The following is a 21,798-nucleotide window of genomic DNA, read 5'->3' on the forward strand; positions in this document are numbered from 1 at the left end:
ATCAGTGTTTAGCTTCGACTTGGGCGTAAAAAGGTAGACACAAGGTACTGTACTTTGTAACTTGTGTGTTGTATCGCCCTCGCTGGTCAAGTACGAAGTATTCGTACGTACATTGTACGCAGGTAAATTGCCTCATATTGGTACCTTCATAGCCATTTCTGGCCCCCCTTCCCCATCCGCCCACCCGGTTCTCCCCCAAATTTACCCAGACGCCCGCCTATTTCCTAGGTACCCGCTGGGCTGGAGAGAGACGTTCTTTTCCCCGTCTTTTCTATGGGTCCTCAGGTGCCACCTTGTAACCCCCCGTTTGTTGCTTTCCCAACCTCAACGTCCCGCCTGCCAGATCCACTATATTCCAATCGCTGCGACGAATTCTACCCCTCGACACCACTCGTTTCTAGAGTCGCCATCCTGAACGCTGGCTCAACTCTTCATTACCACCTGTTATCATATACGCGGGCTAGGAAACCGTGCCCTAGTCCGAGTTGCTCTGCACATGTCGCCTTAACAAACTGTCGCTTTATTCACAGTTCCTGTCTCGACACGGACGTGGGTACTCCGCCCCATCAGTCAGATCGCTTCATCGACTTGCCACACGAAGAATCGCTTCTTCTCGTTCGTTCGCTCGCTCGTTCCGTCTCGTTCTCTCTGCCCTGTCTCTCGACACGCGGATTGTCGATTACAAGGGCCTTCTCACCGCCTGCTACCCCTGAAGACAACGTCGCGACTACGTCCATTGCATTGTACCCTGTCGCATACCACACCCAACGCCGACACCGACGAGATCTCTCCGGTCTTTCATACTCGGCCGCGGTCTCGACGCCTCCCATGACTTGCCACTCCAACGACCATTAGACCAGCGGATGTTAGATCACGTTTCATTGTTTTGGCGCCGTTGAGTTCGTGCGTAGTCGCACCACTCTTTGCTCCCTCCCGCTTCACCTATCCGTGCCGCCTCGACGTGTCGTCCATCGTCACTCGATCCTCTCGGTCAGCACCAGCACGCCGTGCATTCGGCAAGCCGTCAGAATGTCCGGCTTTCTCAATAGACTCAAAAGCGCCTCATCTGTATGTAATTGCCCCGTGTCTACGATCGACGATATGCCCCGTCGCCACTCGTGTCCTACCTGGTCCTCCTGACACGTCCATTCGCTCCACAGGTCACCACCAGTACCACGAACAAAGATGTCGCCGTCAGGAAAAAAGAAAAGGAGGAGCCGCCACTCGAGCTGACTCCATTGGAGAAGATGCTCCAAAACGCCGGTCCCTTGCCTGACGATGGCACCGGTCGCTTCCTTGGCTTGGAAAATGTGCGTGCGCTCTTTTTCTTCCCCCCCGAAAAGGCCTCCGCTACTGGCTGATTTGATATACTAACGCCTGGCGCGTCCTTTCTAGTTTGGTAGCACTTGGTAAAAATCCCGCCCTGCACTCCCTTCGACAGACCTCCCTCGCCCTGGAACAAAAAGGAATTAACACGAATCTAGCTATTGCAACTCCGTCGTCCAGGCTTTATTCTACCAGGAAGCCTTCAGGGAACATGTCGTCAACTACCCGCCATTTTCTCCCTCCGACACACCGAACGGGGTGCGCCCTAGGGTCCCGGTGACCATTCGACCACCGATGAAAAAGGATGATGGCCAAGACGCGGGGAGCAAACAGAAGATAAGCGCTGCAGAGGCCATGAGGCGGCGTCAAGCTGCTTTGCCGCCCCTACCCGGCCAGCCCAACAACATCCGACCGGAGGATCGGCCAGATGCCCCCGAGTACAAGAAGAAGCAGGCCATGATCAAGGGACCCGTCGTTGAGCTCAACCGGGAGAACCCCAACGCCTACGGCATGGCCGAATGTACTTTCACCGGCCTCAAAGACATCTTCGGGGCTCTTATGGAGAGCGAGAGCCGGACCGGTGTCCTAAGCCCGCAGCGTTTTCTCGAGATCTTCAAGCGAGATAACGAGATGTTCCGAAACTCGATGCACCAGGATGCCCACGAGTTCTATGGCCTCGTCCTGAACGACGTCATCACCAACGTCGAGGCCAACGCCAAACTGCTGCAGGAGAAGGAGGAGGCCGCCATCAAGAACGGACTCGTACGGTCAGGTGAGAAGGCGCTCGACTCGTTCGACTCGGAGTCCTCTAGCCAGACGACACAGGTCAACGGAATCGCAAGGTCATCGGGGCCATCCGGGACGGGCTGGGTGCACGACATATTCGAAGGCGTTCTCACATCGGAAACCAAGTGCTTGACGTGCGAGACGGCGTCGCAGAGGGACGAGACTTTCCTGGACCTCTCGATCGATCTGGAGGAGCACTCTTCGGTGACGTCGTGCTTGCGGCAGTTCTCGGCCGAGGAGATGCTGTGCGAGAGGAACAAGTTCCACTGCGATCACTGCGGCGGTCTGCAGGAGGCCGAGAAGCGCATGAAAATCAAGCGGCTCCCCAAGGTTTTGGCGCTCCATCTGAAGAGGTTCAAATACACCGAAGACTACAGCCGGCTGCAGAAGCTCTTTCACCGAGTGGTCTACCCTTACCACTTGCGCATGTTCAACACGACAGACGACGCCGAGGAGCCCGACCGGCTGTACGAGCTCTACGCCGTTGTCGTCCACATTGGGGGTAATGCGTACCACGGTCACTACGTGTCGGTCATCAAAACGAAAGACCGGGGATGGCTATTGTTCGACGACGAGATGGTGGAGCCGGTCGACAAGCACTTTGTGCGCAACTTCTTCGGGGACAAGCCGGGGACCGCATGCGCTTACGTCCTGTTTTACCAGGAGACTACATTCGAGAAGGTCCAGGCGGAGATGGAGGCCGAGGGCTTGGAGGAGGTCAAGATTGCCAACGAGACGGCCAACCTCGCCCACGAGAACGGCCAGGCGATGGCGAACGGAAACGGTATACCTCTTTCCAAACAGACTTCGCAGCCTCTAAGCCCGGTGGAAGAGCGGGACGCCACTGTCAGTCTAGCCCACGCCCAGACGGCTCCCGGCATGGTGGAAGCGCCGAGCATAAAGTCCCCGATCCCTGCCATACCGGAATCTACACCGCCGTTGCATCCTTCGACAGGTTCGACAGGCTCAGCTCCAGCGTCGGCTTCGGGAGCCGTCGAGGCAGGGCGGGCCGAACCCAAGACCAGGGAGGAGCGAAAGCGCGAGAAGAAGGAGCAAGAGGCGGCGGAAAAGGCGCGCAAGGTGGCCGAGAAGGAAAGACGTAAGCAAGAGGAGAAGAACCTAAAGGAAGAGTTACAGAGGAGACGAGCGCTCCAGCTGCAGGAAACCGAGGCCCTGCGGCAAGCCATCGAGGAGAGCAAGAAGACGGCGGAAGAAGAGACCGATGCGAGGAAGATGGACAAGGACACCACGAGAGGCGCGTCGGCGGCGAGCCCGTCGTCATTAATGAGCCCCGGCGGATTCCTGAGCCGGGCGAGCCGCGGGAACAAGTCGATGGCGAAGAGGAGCTTCAGCTTCCTCGCCAAAGACAGGGACCGGGGGGAGCGCCGGCCGTCGGGGGAGAACGGATCGAATGAGCCTGAGGAGCCGGAACCTGGACCGGGGGCGGGAGGCCAAGCGGATCAGAGGCCGAAGAGCCGATTCAGTTTCAGCCTGGGAAGAAAGAAGAGCACCAACATCTTGTCATAGCATACGTTCCGGCGTTCGAACCTGTGGACGAAAAAAGTCTTTATACTTGTTGAGTTTTCATATTTTCCACACTCTACCTACACACACACATATATAGTATAGGGGACGACTGACGGTACAGTGGTGCGAAGGAGTTGTTGGGGGGCCAAGCATCGTGTCGGTCGCAAAATATCCGGCTTCATCTGGACGCAACTCACCGTTGCCAGCCCCTCTGAAACCCGGGATCCAAGGCGAGATGGGATCAAACGAGGGGAGAGTTGCTGCATTTTGAGAAGTCCGGATACAAAGCGAGTTTTGGACAGGACAGGACATGGCGAAGGGCGACGACATGGATCCGCCGGCCGGCGTCAAATTTATTTGGATTCATTTTTGTATGGTCTCTGCATTGTACGATAATAGCGCATTGGCATGATCGTTTTATCCCGGCTTTGCGAAGCGAACGGCGGGGAGACGTCCCGAGAACGGTCGCAGCTTGCAACTTGGGTTCAATGTCGAGGAGGGCGAATAGAGAAGAAATGGAAGAGAGAGCCTTGATCTCGACTGGCCTTGACTGGATCGTGAATGCAGTGCCAACCAGTGGACTCGTGGCATCACTGGTTTCTTCGACGTTATGTTTTCAATTTCTTTTGACGATCCATTTCCCTGCACCACGTTACGAGACGTAGAATGCTGTGAGAGTCGCGAGGCTTTAGTTTCTAGATAGTCGTCCCTCATGGCCCCGCATCATTTCATCGCCTGTGATCAAAGAGTACAGGCAACTGTAAGAATAAGACAGATGGAAGAAAATAATCAACGGTTAAACGCCAAACTTGCCTAGATCTACAGCTCCCATGTTGATGCAATTCATGTCTAGATACTTCCCGTCAAAGGTGCGACTCTGCTTCTCATCCGTTGTGATTTCCAGCCATGTCTTCCACCCTTTCTCCGCTCCCTTTCCCCTTGCCTCCTTCCGACCTTTTCCGTTTGCCTCCTTTTCTGAGCGTTATGTGGTGTTGGGTTTATCCGAGGAGTAATTCGTAGACTATTACGAGGGTGTTGATGGCTATGAGCGGTACTATTCAGAGGCGCCGAAACAAGATATCTGTTAGCCATGTCTCCTCTTTACCAGTGGGATTGCTGTCCTGTATTCCCCATTTTCCGCCCTCTCCCATCGGTGGCGCGTAGGGTCCAACGCAACCGGGGGGAACCACATGAGCTCGGAGACAAGAGGGATGTTTGCGCGCAAGATCGGGAAGGAGAAGATGGAACTGCGTACTTCTCATCAGTGTCCGAACACTGGCAATGAGGTTGATGATCTTGGCCTTGATGCTTGCGTCGGGGCCGGCGCCAAAGGCGGGGTCGTAGGAGGATGGAGAGAGGTTGACTGGGCATTGGAACAGTCTAGTTAGCTTTGGGATTGTCCTCGACTTTGTTTCGGGTCGGGGAGGGAGAGGAAGGGAGCGGCGGGTGAGCCCGGGGTGGTGGTGTTCGAGGGGGGGAGGACGGACTGCGAGCGAGAAAGCGATCTTCGCTGAGGATGGCGATGGCGTTGATCAGGAGGAGGGAGATGTAGAAGAAGTTTCCTATCAAATACATCTTGGTCGGCGTGGACGAACGTGGCGGTCCGGCATCCGATGGGAGACTGTTTGGCGTGGATGATGGAAGGGCGCAAGCTGTCCACGAAGCTATCGACTACGACGTACAGGCCTTATGATGGTGGTGGGCAGTTGGAAGGCAACTCCACTGTTACAGTGGATCTACTAAAGTTACGAAGATACCTTAACTTTCACCACGCATATGGGTGGTGGCATAATGTTAAGAAATACTCGGAATTTGTTTGCTGACCATAGCTACCTATTCGTAAGTAATACGTTGTAAGTACCTACCTAGCTACTTAGCCACCTGCAAGGCTAAATCGAGCGATAAGCGATAAGGGATATATGACCGAAGATTTGCCGACTTTCCCCTGCCCCTTCCACATCACATACTCTGTATACTCCTCCGTGGGTATGATGTTATGATCTTGGGTTCTACCTCAGACACGTTACGATTTTCAAAACGAAATGATGAACGATAAATAAAGACCCTTCCCTTGGTTCTATAAGAAGACCAGACCTGACGCCACTTCCCGTCTTGCCCTTCTTCCAAGGTGAACTGGAGACACTGGAGATGATCAGCTTCGTCTCCCTCTCACGATGAAGTCTCTTGGTGAGTGAAGAATATCCTCATACCCTTACAGATCAACTGATACCTTCTAGATACTCTCCTTGCGCTCCTCCTCCCATCCCTCATCCTCCTCCACCTCTTCATAGCCCCACACACCAAAGTCGAGGAGTCCTTCACCATCCAATCCGTCCACGACATCCTCGTCTACGGCACGCCGACCCACGACATCAATGCCCGCTTCAAGGCCACCTACGACCACTTCACCTTCCCCGGTGCCGTCCCGCGCTCCTTCGTCGGCCCCGTCCTCCTCGCCGGCGTGAGCCAGCCCCTCGTTCATCTGGCTGGCTTCTCCCACGCCCAGCTCGTCGTCCGCGCCGTCCTGGGCCTCTTCAACGCCGCATGCCTCCTCTTCTTTGCCCGGTCCCTGGCCCGGGGGTTGGGTGTCGCCGTCTCGAGGTGGTGGCTTCTTCTGATGGCAAGCCAGTTCCACGTCATGTTCTATGCATCGAGGACGCTACCCAACATGTTTGCCTTTGGATTGAGTACGTTCGCGTCGTTCATTTGTGTGCTTGGGCTGATATTCTTTCTATGTTGCCTTTCTCTACCGCTGGCTGACACCCTACCTTGTTCCCAGCTACCCTTTCTTCCGCCCTTCTTCTTCCCCATCCTGATACCCGAACGGCGGCTGCGCGCCAACGTGTCGCCATCTCCATGCTCGTCTTTTCCACTGTCGTATTCCGGTCCGAGGTCGCCCTCCTTCTTGCCACGACGGGCCTCCACCTCCTCCTGACTGGCCGTGCTACCATCACTCAGCTCGTCGTCCCCTTCGCCATATCGTTCGTTGCCGCTCTCGCCATTTCCGTCCCGATCGACTCCTACTTTTGGCAAAAGCCCATCTGGCCCGAGCTCTGGGCCTTTGCCTTCAACGTCCTCCGCGGAGGTGCCTCCGACTGGGGCACATCCCCCTGGCACTACTACTTCTCATCCGCCCTCCCGAGGCTCCTCCTCAACCCCCTGGCCCTGACGCTCCTCATCCCGTTCGCCGCCACACATCCAGCCACCGCCCCTACCGCCCGGGCTCTCCTCCTCCCCGGCCTGCTTTTCGTCTCCATCTACTCCTTCCAACCACACAAGGAGGCCAGGTTCATCTTCTACGTCGTGCCCTCTTTCACCGCCGCCGCCGCCCAGGGTGCCAACCTCATCTTCGCCCGCCGAACCAAGAGTCTCTTCCCTCACGGTCTCCTTGCCGCCGTCGTCGCCCTCTCCGTCTTGGCCTCCTTCGTCGCCGCTTCCGCCATCCTCCTCATTTCCGCCCTCAACTACCCCGGTGGCGAAGCACTGGCCCATCTCCACGCCATCGTCGAGTCCCTCAACCCCCCCGCCACCACAGCCGCAGCTTCTTCCGTCACTGGCCCCGCCGTCCACGCCGACGTCCTCGCCTGCATGACGGGCGTCACCCTCTTCGCCCAGAACCGAGCCGGTCTGCCGCTTCTCGGCGAGGGATTCCACTCCACAATCCGTACCGTCGACGATGAAGGTCATCATCACCACCACCACCACCACGCCGCGCCACTATCGCTCGACCTGGACAAGACAGAAGACCCAACCGTACTGCGTGACTTGGCCTTCTGGTCGCGTTTTGACTACCTCCTCATGGAAGACCCGTCGCAGGTAGCGGGTGGCGCCTGGGACACCATCGCCGTCGTGGAGGGCTACGCCGGCATTGAGATTCTGCGCCCCGGTCGTGACGACGCCTCTCCGCCCGACCTGGAGGCGCAAGGACAGGGGAAGAAAGACGATGAGAAGAGCCAAGTCGTCGGCAAAGGGCGCATGGTTGAGGAAATCAAGAAGCGCATCAGGGCCCTGACTGGTGGGTGGTGGGTTGGGCCGCGCATGGAGCCGCGGATCCGTATCATGGAACGCATCAGGGACCTGGGAAATGGCCCTGCTGCCGTCGCGTCGGAGTGACGCTCTTTTTCATTACTTTAATATAAATTGCTTCTCACTCGCGACCAGCCAGGTATATGGTTGAACCATCAATTTAGAATGCCCTGCTTGATTATCATCTTCCCATCATACAACGGGGCCCGGCCACTCTTGAGTCAGAGCGCTGAAAGCTTGCGCCCAGATGCTTTTCGCTCCTCTCTTCAGTCCCTCGTCTCCCGCCGCTCTCTGAGTCGACTACAACACCAGCGAGTATTTCAACCATTATAGCCCTATCCTTCACTCGACTTAGCTCATCCACCGAGCCCCAATAATCCGCAGTAACAGCGCGAAACGAGAAAGCTCCGCCGATGCAAAACGTAAGTCCGGTCCATTATAATGGAGATCTTCCGAACAAATCACACCCGAAAACCGAGAAAGAAGAACAATTAAAAGAGTATCTTGCATTCATTGACATCTTGTCATGTCCCGAAATAACACGAAAAAACAAAGCCATCACCAAGAAAACGAATACTAACAATTCACTTCTTCTCCTCTTCCAGAGACTTTTTCCCATGGCCCAGCTGGTCGTGGTAGCCTGACAAGATCGCAGGACTCGGCGTTATAGATAGATATACTAGATAGAAAAAAAGTCCTTGCAGCGTGATATGGGAGGCAACTTCGTCCTTTCCAAAGGGGGGTATCCATCATTCCAAAACGCGTAGGGTAAACCAGAAAAAAATCATCACATGTTTTTGCGTGGGTATATAAATGTGCAGTAAATGGGTATATATGTCAGGGACATGATCGTGAAGAAGCGACGGGAGAAGGCAGACAAGTGACAGGGGGCGGGAGAACATTCGCTCCCGATTAGACACAAGACTCCTCTTGATCAGGCGTTGTGTGAGTGTTAGTTGAGCTCGCCATACCGAGCCTTGTATTTTTGAAGCTCCGACATTTGCTGGGAGACCTCATGAAGGATATCTGTGATAGAGCCGCGCAGGTCGTTCAACTGGCCGATAGGGCCATTGCCGATCGCAATGTGGCGAAGAGCCAGCGTTGTGGTGCACGTCTGCATAGCCATGTTAGCACGAGGCAGGGGATTGCAGAGAATCAAGAGTGAGATAACACGGGACGGAAAAGGAAAATAAAGAAAAAAGGGGAGAGACATACCTCTACCCTGCTCACTTGATGCTCCATAAAGTTGAGCACGAATTGTTCCGTCACCTCTCCTCCGCGCGCCTTCATCCTTTCGAGCAGCTCCGTCTCGGGCGGCTGTAGAGGCTGGCTCTGATCGCCTTCGAGAGTACTGCAGATCATTTCCAGCCGCAAGCTGACACGCCAAAGGCCCCAGATGGCATCCGGGTCAAACGACAGCTCTCCCGGCAGCAACGACGCCGGCTTGTCCACATCGGATCCGCGATCATGCTGCTGGTGCTGCTCCGCGCGGCCGATGAGCGCGTGCGGGTAAAGGGAGTAAATGACCTCGGGGTTCTCGAGCCCCTTGAGCTTCCGCTCGCCCATTTCCTTGACCTCGAAGCCCTGGGAGCTGAGGGAGCGCAGGTCCCGCCGGATCGACGTCGCCATCGTTTGGTCATCATCAAACGTATCATCCGACGACACCGATCCGGTACGGTCCGTATCTTGGTACATCTCCAAGCAGCGCTGGACCTCCGAGATGAAGTCGGTCGAAACGGTGATCTGCCCGCCATCCGCCACCGCAGACACCCGCGACGCCTTGTTGACCATGGGCCCGAAGTAGTCCATCCGCCGTGTGACTGGGTCCATCTCGTTCACCGCCTCGCCGAAATGGATGCCCATACGCACCGACAGGCCCTTGAAGATCAAGGTGTTGTCCTTGTCGTATAGGGGCTGGCAGGAGAGGGAGTTGAGAATCTCGGGCGGCCAGTTCACCTCAAGGAGCTGCATCTGGACGGCAAAACACCACAGCAGGGCTGACGTTGCTGTCGGGAAGGATACCATGAAGGCGTCGCCTTCGGTCTTGACTTCGTAACCACCGATTTGACGTAGCTGTCGACGCATGACTTCATTGTGCAGCTTGATGGCCGAACGCATCGCCGAGGGGTACATCTCCCATAGCGTCGTCGAGTTCTTAATGTCGGTAAACACAATGGAGATGTTGCCGGTCGGCGCAGGAATTTCGGCTTTCAGCCGCTGGAGCGTGGAATCGAGTACGGCATCCTTCTTCTTTCCTCTCCGCGGAATCTGCAAATCTTCCGGCACCCCAGAAGGATACTGCATGATGCTCTGTCCCCGATGCCTGATTCTCTCCATCCGTCTCTTCAGATCCGATACGCCCAGCAGCATGACCATGATCTTGCTTGTGGAGCCATACGCGATGGCGAGATCGCGAAGTTTCTGCGAGGCGCGCATCAGGTCCCCTCTCTCGGATCGGGCGACGTCGACGATCAAACCGGGAGACATGCATTCCCATAGTTTGCGGGTCCCGAGTAAGATGATGTCGTCCTGCTCCCGGATGGTCACGTTGGTGATGTACGGCGCGGCTTGGACGGCGGGCATGAGATCAATGTAGCCAAAAGCTCGAGAAACCTCCAACGTGTCGTTGAGTTTCCCGTTGCGCGAGACCCAGCCACCGGCTTCCCGAATTCGCTGACGCTCGGCCGGCTCCGCCGGGTCATGCTTGCGTGTGAGTATCTTGTGTGACCCGTCCGTCCGGATCAGCATAGCCTGCGCGTCGCCCACGTTGGCAACGTAGAGCTCCGTGCCTTGAAGATAAGCAATCGTCGCGACGCCGCCGGAATTCAGATCCTCTTTGCTAAGAGCCACCGGCTGCGAGGAGCCCTTGTGCACCTTGAGCGGTCGATCATCAATGTGCTGCGTGGCGGAGGTGACTAGGTCCTTGTTGAGCGACAAAAAGGCGCGGCGGAGAGCATCGACGGGCGTCTCGTTGAGACGCGAGTTGAGCTGCTTCAGCTCCTTGGTCAGAACCTGGCCGAAATTCTCGTGAAGATATTTCGCGAGCTTGGATCCCCCGCTAGACAATGCCTGACCGTCGAATAAGCCGAGCAGCGTTGATGTTTCGGACGAATTGAAGCGAGGCACCACCAGATCAACTGTTGAGAGATGCTCGTACTTCCCCAAGGTATCGGCCATGCCGTAGGGCAGATAGCCCGCGACAGAACCAGAGGTCCGAACTCGCCGGTCCTCGCTCTGATCGGGAATGGTAGGGTGCGTGAGAGTAACGTCCATCAGACCGAGCACGCGTAGGTTTTGCAACCTGTTAAAGTCGGCAAGCTGGTCGCGGTTCAAAGCGCCCGGGCCGACCACGGTCTGCTTGATCTCGAGACGCTTGTTGCCGGACAAGTTCAGATAGCGCAGCTTCGGGTTCAGGTTCCAGTTCCAGTCGTACGGCACGTTCGCAATGTTATATTTGAGGGAATTGCTGCCACAATCCAAGACGGTAAGCTTCTTGGCCCGCGATATGTCGGCCGGCAGATTCGTAAACTTGTTCCCGTTGATGTGTAAGACCTGAACAAGGCTAGAATCATCCAGGTCGTCCGTCGGCAACGTGGTGAGGTCGTTCCCCGACAGGTACAGCTCGACGAGCTGCGGCCAGGATTTGATCGTCCTCTGTGGCATATCGCTGATGTCGTTGTAGGAGAGATTGAGCACGCGCAGCTCGTTCAGCATGGCGAGCTGGTCGAAGACCTCATCGTCCAATTGGTTGTCCGCAAGGTACAGGTTTCGCAAGGAACCAGCAAATGTGTTTTGAAGACGTGCGGAGAGTCCCGAGTCCTTCCTTGAGGTTGCTCCCGAGGTCGCGGATGCGCCATGCGACGCCGAGCGGGAAAGAACGGACGTTTTCCTGCCGCCTTTACCATAGACCGACACCACCGAGCTCTTCCTGTCGGGACCCGAGGGAACCGGCGATGGCCCGACGCTCAGTAATGTACTGGACACTTGGCTGGCCTTTCGAGAAGCATCTGAATCATCCGAAACAGAAGTCTGAGACAGCGAACTCGCCCCCTTGCTGTTCAGAAGACCGTGTGGCTGCGGCTCCTCGCCTGATAGCCGTGGCTGCCGTGACGCCGGCCTCGGGAAGTTGTCCAGGACGTTGGAAGAGGCGTTCAGAGTCTCAAGCTTGTTGGCCCACCAGAGCTCCATGGGCAGCTTCTTCATGTTGTTACCCCTGACGTCAAGCACCCGGAGCTCGGTCATACACCCGATAGTCGGTGGTAGTTCTCCTACGGAGTTGTTGGCTATGCTGAAGTGTTCGAGCTTGTTCAGGTTGCCGATGTGCGGCGGCAAAGACACGAAATAGTTTCGGTCCAAAACCAAGCGTTCGAGATTCAAAATGTGATTAAACGACTCGTCCATGCTCGCCAGTTGGCAGTTGGACAGGTTGAGAATCTTGAGAGTCAGGGCGGGGGCCACAATCTCAAAGGTCGTGATGGGATTCGAGTTCAACTTGAGACTCCTGATCCTCTCAAAGGTTCCAACAAACTTGGAGATGGCGTTGTGGTCTGCGGACAAAATCTCCAACCTCGGCAAGTCCGAAATCACATCGATGCTGGTCATGGCATTATACTTGATGTCCAGCTCACGAAGCGACTGTAGACTGCCAAACGATGCCGGGGGCGAGTTGCCCAGCCTGTTGTTGGTGATGACGAACTTCTCGAGGTTTCGCAAATTCCCAATCTCCTCGGGAAGGCTGCCTATCGAATTAAAGCTGAGGTCGAGCTCGACCAGGCTCTCGACTGAGCAGAGAAACTGGGGGAAGCGATCCAAGAAATTGGACGAGATGTTCAGATTCCGAAGAGCCCCGTACGCTCCAAAGTATGAGGGCAGGCTCTTCAGCCGGTTGTTGGCCAGGTTGATCTTCAGGATCCCGTCCAGGTTGTCCAGGCCAGCATGGTCTAGCTGCTCGATGCGGTTGTTAGACAAGTCGAGGTACGTGAGCTTGCCTGCCTTGCCGAGACTCGGAGGCAGCTTTCGCGCCTCGTTGTTGTTGAATTTGATGTCTCTCAAGCTTTGACAGGATTGGATGAAATCGCGGGGGAGATCAAGTGACAGGTTCCGCGAGAGGTTGAGTGATATGATCTCGGCCGCCTTGGAATAGAGAGAGATGGGAATGGTGATGAGGTTACGGCCGGATAGATCGACGTGGTTGAACTTGGCCATGCGTCCGAAGCCAATGTCGCTAGACATGGCCTGAAAATCGCTTTCCTTGGACGACAGGAAAATGAACCTACAGAGGTAGCTGTTGTCCTCTCGCCCAACGTCCTCAATCCGGTCTCGCTCTTCGTAGCCGACTTGTTGGAGCAATCGTTTCTGGATCAAGAGGGGCCGTTCGCCAGGGCTCAGGACGCGAACCAGGTCGTGCTTGTGGAGGGTGATCTGGAAATTGTCTGGTGATTCCTGCGCGTATGATTTCTTGATGATCTGGGAGATGACGTCGGAAACCGTGGCATCCAGGGGCATGGACAAGGTGGAGAAAGTGCCATCCGTCTTGAAGATACGGATGCAGTAGGGAGCCATCTTCTCGTCAGGTCGAGGGGGGCTGCCCATGTCGTCGGCATCTGGGGAGATTTGGGTACTATCCTCGGTATTTCGGCGAACGCCCCAACTATCCGGTGCATTCCAGGCCCCGTTGGCGTTCTGGGACGCCACAGAGGGCTCGAGTTTGGTGCCGGTGGCTCCGGCGTTTTCCGCCCGCTCCGGATCGGCTATGTTGGTGATGATGGCCGGGTCCATGGGGGTCAGGGGCGGCGGTTTGGTCAGAATCCCTTCCATATCGTTCAGGTTCGTATCGAGGTGGAAAACTGTCCCGCTGCGTCCATCTTGCCGGTCGGTGGGTCCGATCTGCTCGTCTTGCATGTCGGCCGTCCTGCTCGCGCGACCTTTCCTGGGGGCGAATGGGAACTTGTTGAACGTAGCCACACGGTGTGTCGGAGGGCGGTCCTGAGATTCGTTCCCAGGCGGCCAGTTAAGGGGAAAAGTCGACGGGGAGCGATCGCCCAACCGGTGGAGGTCAGAGCGGGAGCTCTTGGAGACCAGGGATCGAGTAGAGCCCATCGTCGGCGTGTCGCGCAGCCGTAGGACATCGTCTTTGTCTTTGTGTCGTCGGAAACGATCTAGTATCCTCTTCTTCGGCTGATAATGTGGAGACGCCTGGCCGTCGGAGGTGGACCTAGCCTCCCCCCCGTAGGAGGAAATGCTGCTGTTGGGCGTAGGGCTTTGTGCACGGGACTGGGACGAACCGTACAAGATGGTGGCCGCGGATCCTCCCCTCTCCCTCGCATTCGGCATATGGATGCTAATCTGAGGATCATCCCGACCGGCGATCGGTCTCGGAATTCTACCATCATCGATGCTCCTGTTATGACGCTGATGGTAATGGTGGGGATAATGGTGGATGTGGCTGGGAACATGAACCCCTGATTGACCAGAGCGGTTGGAAGACGACGTCTTTGGCGGAACATCGGGTTTGGTGCCGTCGTTCAAGAAGCGGTCGCGGTCCGGGCCGGTGAGCATGTCTCTGATGGGAGCTTCGCCATATTTGGCAATATCCTGTGGGTGGCAACATTGTTTTTAGTGGAAGAATCGAGAGAGGTGGGGAGGCAGTCAGCGTCAACCTACATCAGAGTTCTGGTAAAGAAACGGGACGACCTCGGGGGCGGGGACCGGGGTCCGAGGCCGAGACGAGGCAGGCGAAGCATCTCTTGTGTGATCAGTGGCGTTGGAGTAGTTACGTTCCCTTGATGCGCGGGAGTGGCTGTTCGAGTACGAGCGGTCCTTCCCTACAGAGGTCGATTGGAAACTGGCGTCGGAGCCTTCACGACCCGGGAATTCCTCGCCGAAAAACCCCTGGAGCTTTTGCAGGCCTCCTCTGCGAGCACCACTGTTTTTGGAACCCTGGCTACTGGCGGTAGCAACGCTCACCTGCGACGGTCGGCGCTCGTCCGCGAGGGGGAGGGTTTCGGGCGAATCGTGAAGGGCAGACAGCTGAGACGGACGCCCCGACGGCCCAGGCCCCCTGGCAGTTGACCTGAGCGCAGGCGAGAGTGAAGGGCCGTTGACGAAGGCCTCCTCGTCGTCGTTGTAGTAGAAGCTAGTGGGCATGGGCTGGCCCGAGAAACTCGATCCTGTAGGCGTATTGTTGTTAGGGGCGGGGGCCGGGGCGGAATTCGAACCAGCAGTGCCAGCACTGCTACCGCCTCCTCCGCCAGCGCCGCCGGAGACCATCCAGGGAGCAGCCTGGGACATGGTGCTACCAGCGGAAGGGGGACAATGCTGGATGTGGGGAAGGCGGCCGCCAGTTGAGTCGAGCACGGCTAGGTCGCGACGATAATTGGCGAAATCACTCAGGAGGCGAGAATCGCGGCGGGACTCTCGACGGGAGTCGCGGCGGGTGGGAGGCGCGTTGGAATTGTTGGAGGTAGGCGACGGGGCGCGAAATGCAGCAGCTTGCGCGGCCGTAACAGGTGAGACTTGGGGCTGGCTGGTATCTCTAAGAGAGGGCCTAGGAGTATAGCGAAAGGTAAGCATGGAATGGCGGCATGTCTTTAGACCACAGAACGAGACGAGGTGACAGAAACGCGAGACAGATTTCGAGACGAGGCGCCAAGGAAGGCGTCGGCCCAACCATCCTTTCATCAATTCATCTGGTCGGCAGGCGACACCGATCAGGAGGAAGGGGTTTATAGCGCCACAAAAGGTTGCTATTATAGGGCGGGTGACTTATTGGGCAGAGGAGAGAAGGGGGTATTTTTGGAGAAGCAAACAATGAATGGTGAGCGGGGGAACAGGGGTACCAAAGGACAAAGCGACGGATATGATCGAGGTAACTCACCTGCGGTCCAATGAGTAGCCATGATCATCTGGTTTCAGTCCTCTGGTGGTAGGTTTACGGGAGGCGGAGGGGGCGGCATTGGCGGTGGGCGAGGGGGGCTTCACAGTGACGGAGGAGTGGGAGCTGTCGGCACTACTACTCGTCGCGGAGCTAAACCGGGTGCCGACCTCATGCTGGGTCATTGTCGTCACGAGACCGCGTCGGCAGCTTCAATCAATGGCCATGCCTTCCGACCGTTGCTGATGCCCCAGATGGGAGGGGATCGTGGGGCGTGAGAACACTGGATAGTTGTCGAGACTACCGGTGGAGACAGGCGAATGGCGATGGCGACGACCGGTCGGGTCGGTCGCGACAATTGAGGAAGACCCCGGCGCAATGAAGGAGACCGGGAACGACGCAAGGAGGAGATGGATATCAAGCGACGGGAGGCGGAAGGCCACGGGAGAATTGTGGCAGGCGCGTGGCGTGTTAACAGTGACAGGAGGACATGCTCGCGCGGGATATAGCCCGTAAGGTAGGTCAGGTCAGGTCGGTAGGGGAGGCTGTATCTGAGGTCTGTCTCGGTGGATAGGAGAGGGGGTTCGAACGGGCGGCAGCAGCAGCGCAGTAGAATGACGCGGGCCCTTCTCAAGATGGGACGCAGTTCGAGCTCGAATTTCGATGAAGGGAAGACAGGGCTGGAGATGGACGACGAAGGTTGGAATGGGATGGCCTTCACAGGGTCGTGGGAATACCATCCATGAACGGTTGGTGGTTGGCGGTTGGTGGCTGGTGATTGATGATGAAAGAAGGAAAAAGGTGGGTTTGTTGAGTGGGCAGCGCAGTGATGGGGAGGGGGGGAAGGGGATTGGATTAGATTGCACTGACGACAGTATACAACGTACCTACGTATCTAGGTACCTAGGTATTGGGGGGTAATTCGGTGGGGGTAACCTTACTTTTACGGAAGTACTCACCGGTAATACTTTCCTCGCTCATTGAATGGAGCACCCTGTGATTACCAAGGTACACACAGTACATCGTTGTACATGCCACCCAAACTGTAGCAGGTTTCGTAGGTAGAGAGTACATACGGCCGTAACATTGGAACGAGGGCTTCCGCGTCTTATTCCAACAACTACTCTCAAATCATGGACTTGCAAACACATTATATAGATAATCAATTGGCACAATTTGGCCATTCGAAATATTGCTAGGTGTTTGTTGAACCTGTGTGGAATTGTACGCTGGCCAGCTACAATTGATGAAATCATATTACGAATAATTATGGCTAGCGAATTTTCAGGCCGGGCGGTTTTCGGGGAAGCTAGAGCCGAATAAGACTAGCAGGGTGTGCTTATTGGCTTACAGCTAATTCCGGGGAAGTGTACGGATATCCGTATACAACGTATGTCCTTCCTAGACAATCCAGGGTATATACTCTGGGAGACTCGAAATTAATATATGGACAACAGAAACTTATGATATGGTGGCTGGGCTTGGTCATCTTCTCTATTTCCTCTTTTATACGTTGTATTCTTACTTTCTTTAGATTAAAAAAGAATAGGTAGAAAAGAAAGTCAAAAAAGTAAGAATTTATGTAGTTTCGTATCTGTTTCTCATTCTCATCGTGTTATGCTAAAAGTACGTTCGAACCATTCGGTGGTCAAAGCGTTCATTGCCAAAAATAACCCGCATGTACTGTACATACTTTGTCTGTACTGGTACGTTGTACGTTGTACGACGACCCTGCGAGCACTGGCAGTAGGTACAAGTATGACATAGCAATAATGTGCGATATCGTCCAGTCTCAAAAAAGGACGGATTGTCTGTGAGCATCTTCCTTCGCTGCCTACTCCGTGGCACCGTTTTCCACGTCGGAAGACGGGTGCTTCATAAAAGGCACCACTGGAGGGGAAGTATGGCAAGGCTGCACAAAGTACATACATACACACAACGTACGTCGTACATATATGCTTCCTGGGGTGACCATGCGCTGCACAGTCGTCACAGAAAAAGGTGCAATAAGGGACGTTCAGTGATGCAATACAACGGTACCGAAAACTCCAGGCTAGCAGTCTGTACAAGCGAAGGCCTATGTTCTCTTGTCTCGTTTCGAATAAGCTGCGAGCGAGTAGGTTCCGCCTGCCGTAAAGGAGAAATCGGAACCAAGGGAACATAGGGGCGTCAAGTCTTTGGGATGGAATGCACTGGATTACCTAAGCAGATTGGCCCACGGAGGATAGGATTGCTCTGCCGATTCTGGGTCTCGGTGAGTCGGTGACGGGCACGACAACCAACCCGACCGACTTATACCAAGTAAGTTGGGCTGTGTCCATGCTTGGTCATGGGCGCCATGCCGGAGTTAAATGAGGATGGCGGGAACAAGCTCTATAAATAATGTGCAAATCTCTTTTTGTATAACTATTCGGCCTGGGAGTATTGGCCGTTGACTGTTGCCATTGATTACACCTAACTATAAATCAGTTATATGTTGCAAGAATGGACGCTGATGGATGATAATCCTGTTGTCTCGCGCCTCGGCCTATGACAGTCATTCCACAAAAGACAAGCCATTGTATTAGAGAAATGATGGGAAAGGGGAAAAGTAGACGGGCGAAAAAAAGAAGAAGGAAACAAAAAAGGAAAATAAATACAAAGTAGAAGTGAAACGAAGACAACAAGATAGACAGACCTCCCTCTTGTATCCAATCCAAAAACCAGCACATTACCGCCCATATACCTAGGTATAGACTTCGGGCGCACTTCTTTCAGGGGGGCAACTACAATCGGCGTCTCAATTTTAGGCAACCCGTCCACCTCTCCTTGACCTTCGCCCACGGGCCCGGTCCAGCCCATTCATTCACCGAATTCTTGATTACATTTGGGTTTTATTCTCCATTCTTTGCGACCATTCCATGTATCGTCGCCGTGATGCGCACGCCGTTCCTACACCATAGTGTCCAGTAACGTAGCTCCAACGGGAGGAATTAAAGCTTGAGGACCAGCTGATACCCGCCCGCCTGTCTACGCTTGCTATACACACCTGCTTGTCTATCCTCGCGACCTGAGCAAGTGAATTATAGACCTGATAGTGTGAATATATCATCACTATGTCCTGATCTCCATCCCGAACTGTCTCGACACCTGAACCTCCTCACTGGCCCCTCCGGAAAACATGTCTGGAAGCGTAGGTAATAGCCAGCTGCGTGCCTGGTGGAAAGAGAGCTCGGTCTATCAAGTCTATCCAGCCTCTTTCCAAGACTCGACCGGCTCGGGCGTTGGTGATCTGAAGGGCATCATTTAACGGCTGGAGTATTTCAACTCTCTCGGCGTGGACCTTGTCTGGCTCTGTGACATCGCTAAGCGTCGTATCAGGGCTGTGATATCAGCAACTACCGTGTCGTATAGACCCTCGTTACAGTAGCATCGACGACGTCGACCTCCTCATGAATAAGTTCCACGAGTGCGGCATGAAGCTCGTACTCGACCTCGTCAACCATATCATACCAGTGACAGACATGGATGACTCCAGCACTCCGCAGCTCCAAGGACAACCCGTACCGTGACTGGTATATCTGGCGCAAGCCCATCCACGATGCCCAAGGGAACCGCCAACCACAGAACAATTGAGTCCCTCATTTTCAAGGCATGTCAATTCTGCTACTTCCCGTGCCGCGATACCCCCTGCCCTATGACTTGACAGGTATTACCTACCGCCCCGTCCTCGCATTCCGACTGAACCGTGAAGGCAGCGCGTGGGAATAGGACGAAGCGACGGGAGAATTATCATCTCCACCTCTTCTGTCAAGGGTAGCTTGATCTTAACTGGGAAAACCCTGCCGCGATGCCGTCCGCGATATCATGCACTTCTGGCTCTCCGTGCGAATCTACGGCTTCCGCCTCGACGTCATCAACTTCATCGCAGGGACCAGCGCTTCCCCGAGGAACGGCCTACAAGGATATCGACTGCCTGAACCACTGGAAGTACGTTCTTCCCCCTTATGTCTCTCAGAACCTCGCCCCCTCTAGGCAATGCTACAGTCTATGGAACACGGAGAACAAACTGCCCTAGAGACAGATGGCGAGAAGACACCACTTAGACAGAGCACGAAATCAAATAAACTCCTCTCGTTTGCAACGGCGTCTAGTCATGCGATGGTATTTGGGGCCACACGTAATCTTGGCCATCCGATAGTAGAATCATATATTCTGCTCATGAAGCCGACATGGCTTAGCTTCTCGATGGTATGGATAAATAGGGGAACCAACTTCTGGCCCCACAAAAGTATAGAGGCAGAACTCGTAAAACATTTCGACATCAGAACAAGGTGGCGTGGCAGCCAAGCGGCTCCTACACAAAGGCGTCTGCCTCCTCGGCATCCTTTTCGCTTATCGGATCCTGCACCGTGTCCAGCAGCTCCTCGTTGAGTAGTTCGCCGACATCCACGCTGGCCTCCAGGATAGACCTCGCCCCCTCGGGATCCACGTCCATGTCTTCCATGATCAGGCGGACTGCTAGCTCAGGAACCAGCACCGTCGACACAAAGACTGCCGTTCCCCGTGCCGACACGATGGGGTCTTCAATGGCTCGCCTTCGCAAGGTAGAGGCAAAGCGCCCGACGAGGTGTTCCGACATGGCGCGCATCCCCCGTGGGCCGTAATACCCGGGGGCAAGGCTCCGCTCCGTCTTGCGGATGGTCCGCTCCTGGCCCTTGCTCACCCTGGCGGCGAGAAGGGAGCCGTAGTGCGACGTCTCGCCATTAACGATCCGCCGGATGAATTTATCGTGCCGAGAGAGCCGACTCGCCAGGGTATCCCAGTTGATTGTCGGATACCCCTTTGTTTTCCACGTTTCCTCCGCTGTCTTCTTCTTGTGTAGCTGGCAGAACTTGAGTTGCCTATTAATGCTTAGATGGGTTCCACGGGCGAAGCTCTTAAGCAAGACCCCGTCAACGGGCTGGGAGCACATGGGGCATCGCGCTGGCGCCTCCTTCGCGGACGACATGTGACTCTCGGTACTCTTATCGACCGATTCCAAACTCATGTCTGGCCGTGTTTGTGATTGTTGCCCAACCTCTCCATCGTCACTCAAAGGGCTATCGAGACCCATGCCCGGCAAGTCGGCCGGAATTTTGAACGCAGGATTTGACAACAATGTGTCCAGTCGTTGTGAGGAGACCTCCAGCGACTTCATTGCAGAAGACTCTAGCTTAGTGTCTAGCCCCGTGCGCGATGCTTTGCCGGTCGGCTCGCCAGGTATGTCCGCAGGTATACTGAGTGGCACCTTGGTCTTTGCCTCTGGGTCGCTAGGCATGTCCACAGGTATACTGAGTGGCACCCTCGGCTTTACCTCCGCTGGTTCCATGTCCGAATCCGGCAAGTCTAGAGGTATCCAGATGCCTGGACGTTTAGAATCACCAGAGTCTGCCGCTTTAGAGACGGGACTCGAAGGAGGAAGTTCCACTGGAACTTGAAAAGATGCAGTTTTGGAGACTTGCCGCGAGGCAGGGTCTGCCTTTTGTCAGCGGTATCTCTTGCAACATGATGAACAAGACTCACCTCCCTCCTGGGATCTAGAAAAAGACCTCCTGGGAGCTTTTCTGCCATATTTTCTGTTGGCTTGTTTGACATTGGACCAGTTGAAAGCATTCGTGTGGTGATCGCTCTCCTTGGAACTGGGTCCTGGAGACGAGCCTCTCATTTTGCTCCTCTGAGAGCTCGAAGCGGCGACGGCATTTGGGACATTATTGCCGTCCAGATCGTCCAAATCGTTGGCGTCACGCTTGATACCCCTGGTCTCGGCCGCTGCCTTGTTCGTGTTTCGTCTAGCTAGTGGTGCCCGACTCTCGCCCCGGCTCTGAAAAGTAGTTTTGGTGCTCTTGCCAGATCGAAAGGAAGTGGCTTTGATATGGCCCCGTGGTGGTGAGTCTGTATCGCTCTGAGAGGTGTTTTCTTTGTCGACCAGTGCGCCTGTGACCTCGTCTTTGACTGAAGAATCGTCTCCAGATGCATCCTGACAACTCTCTGCATCAGAGTCCTCGGGTGGAGCATGGATGTCCTCAGGAGTCTTGGCTCTCTTCCGTATAGGACCTTCTCGTGGTTGGCGGCCGATCTGCCTCAACAATGGTGTTGCATGCCTGGTAAGGCCGAGCGTCCTTTGCTTTCTAGGAGGCATGGCCGAAGGTTTGTGCCTGGCCCGGTAAAGGACAGCCTCTCACTAAGTTATATTTCCCCAGACCAGAGTTGCCAGACAAGGACGACCATGGGTTCAGTCA

General features: G+C 55.3%; 5 protein-coding genes across 6 annotated transcripts; 2 read left to right on the top strand and 3 right to left on the bottom strand.

Annotated features, from left to right (window-relative positions):
* Positions 1–366: 366 nt before the first annotated feature.
* Positions 367–3,639, top strand: ACRALDRAFT_1092506 (uncharacterized protein; the record flags this gene model as incomplete). The annotated part of the gene is made up of 4 exons (XM_071019616.1): positions 367–1,068; positions 1,161–1,310; positions 1,396–1,409; positions 1,485–3,639. Exons 1-4 carry the CDS (start codon positions 1,030–1,032, stop codon positions 3,637–3,639), a joined length of 2,358 nt encoding a protein of 785 aa, XP_070877778.1. The 5' UTR covers positions 367–1,029.
* A 57-nt stretch (positions 3,640–3,696) lies between these two features.
* ACRALDRAFT_207894 (uncharacterized protein) lies at positions 3,697–5,429 on the bottom strand (the record flags this gene model as incomplete). 2 transcript variants are annotated; one of them, XM_071022343.1, is made up of 9 exons in its annotated part: positions 3,697–3,716; positions 3,750–3,899; positions 3,940–4,189; positions 4,234–4,348; positions 4,449–4,614; positions 4,745–5,002; positions 5,047–5,325; positions 5,363–5,375; positions 5,412–5,429. In XM_071022343.1, 9 exons carry the CDS (start codon positions 5,427–5,429, stop codon positions 3,697–3,699), a joined length of 1,269 nt encoding a protein of 422 aa, XP_070877779.1. The 2 variants fall into 2 exon arrangements, with proteins under 2 accessions (XP_070877779.1, XP_070877780.1); XM_071022344.1 differs by lacking the exons at positions 3,697–3,716; positions 3,750–3,899; positions 3,940–4,189; ... (2 more) ...; positions 5,363–5,375; positions 5,412–5,429 and having other exon boundaries at positions 4,698–5,002; positions 5,127–5,214.
* A 301-nt stretch (positions 5,430–5,730) lies between these two features.
* Positions 5,731–7,792, top strand: ACRALDRAFT_1080455 (glycosyltransferase family 22 protein). Its single transcript, XM_071019020.1, has 3 exons — positions 5,731–5,826; positions 5,877–6,326; positions 6,419–7,792. The coding sequence occupies exons 1-3, from the start codon at positions 5,814–5,816 to the stop codon at positions 7,750–7,752; spliced, it is 1,797 nt and encodes a 598-aa protein (XP_070877781.1). The 5' UTR covers positions 5,731–5,813; the 3' UTR covers positions 7,753–7,792.
* An 825-nt stretch (positions 7,793–8,617) lies between these two features.
* ACRALDRAFT_2040863 (uncharacterized protein) lies at positions 8,618–14,811 on the bottom strand (the record flags this gene model as incomplete). Its single annotated transcript, XM_071021100.1, has 3 exons — positions 8,618–8,779; positions 8,881–14,259; positions 14,329–14,811. 3 exons carry the CDS (start codon positions 14,809–14,811, stop codon positions 8,618–8,620), a joined length of 6,024 nt encoding a protein of 2,007 aa, XP_070877782.1.
* A 5,018-nt stretch (positions 14,812–19,829) lies between these two features.
* Positions 19,830–20,567, bottom strand: ACRALDRAFT_1080457 (uncharacterized protein; the record flags this gene model as incomplete). Its single annotated transcript, XM_071019021.1, has 1 exon — positions 19,830–20,567. The coding sequence occupies one exon, from the start codon at positions 20,565–20,567 to the stop codon at positions 19,875–19,877; it is 693 nt and encodes a 230-aa protein (XP_070877783.1). The 3' UTR covers positions 19,830–19,874.
* Between the last annotated feature and the right edge of the window lie 1,231 nt (positions 20,568–21,798).

Source organism: Sodiomyces alcalophilus, assembly GCF_042370955.1.
Source record: "Sodiomyces alcalophilus JCM 7366 unplaced genomic scaffold ACRALscaffold_2, whole genome shotgun sequence".
NCBI lineage: Eukaryota > Fungi > Ascomycota > Sordariomycetes > Glomerellales > Plectosphaerellaceae > Sodiomyces > Sodiomyces alcalophilus.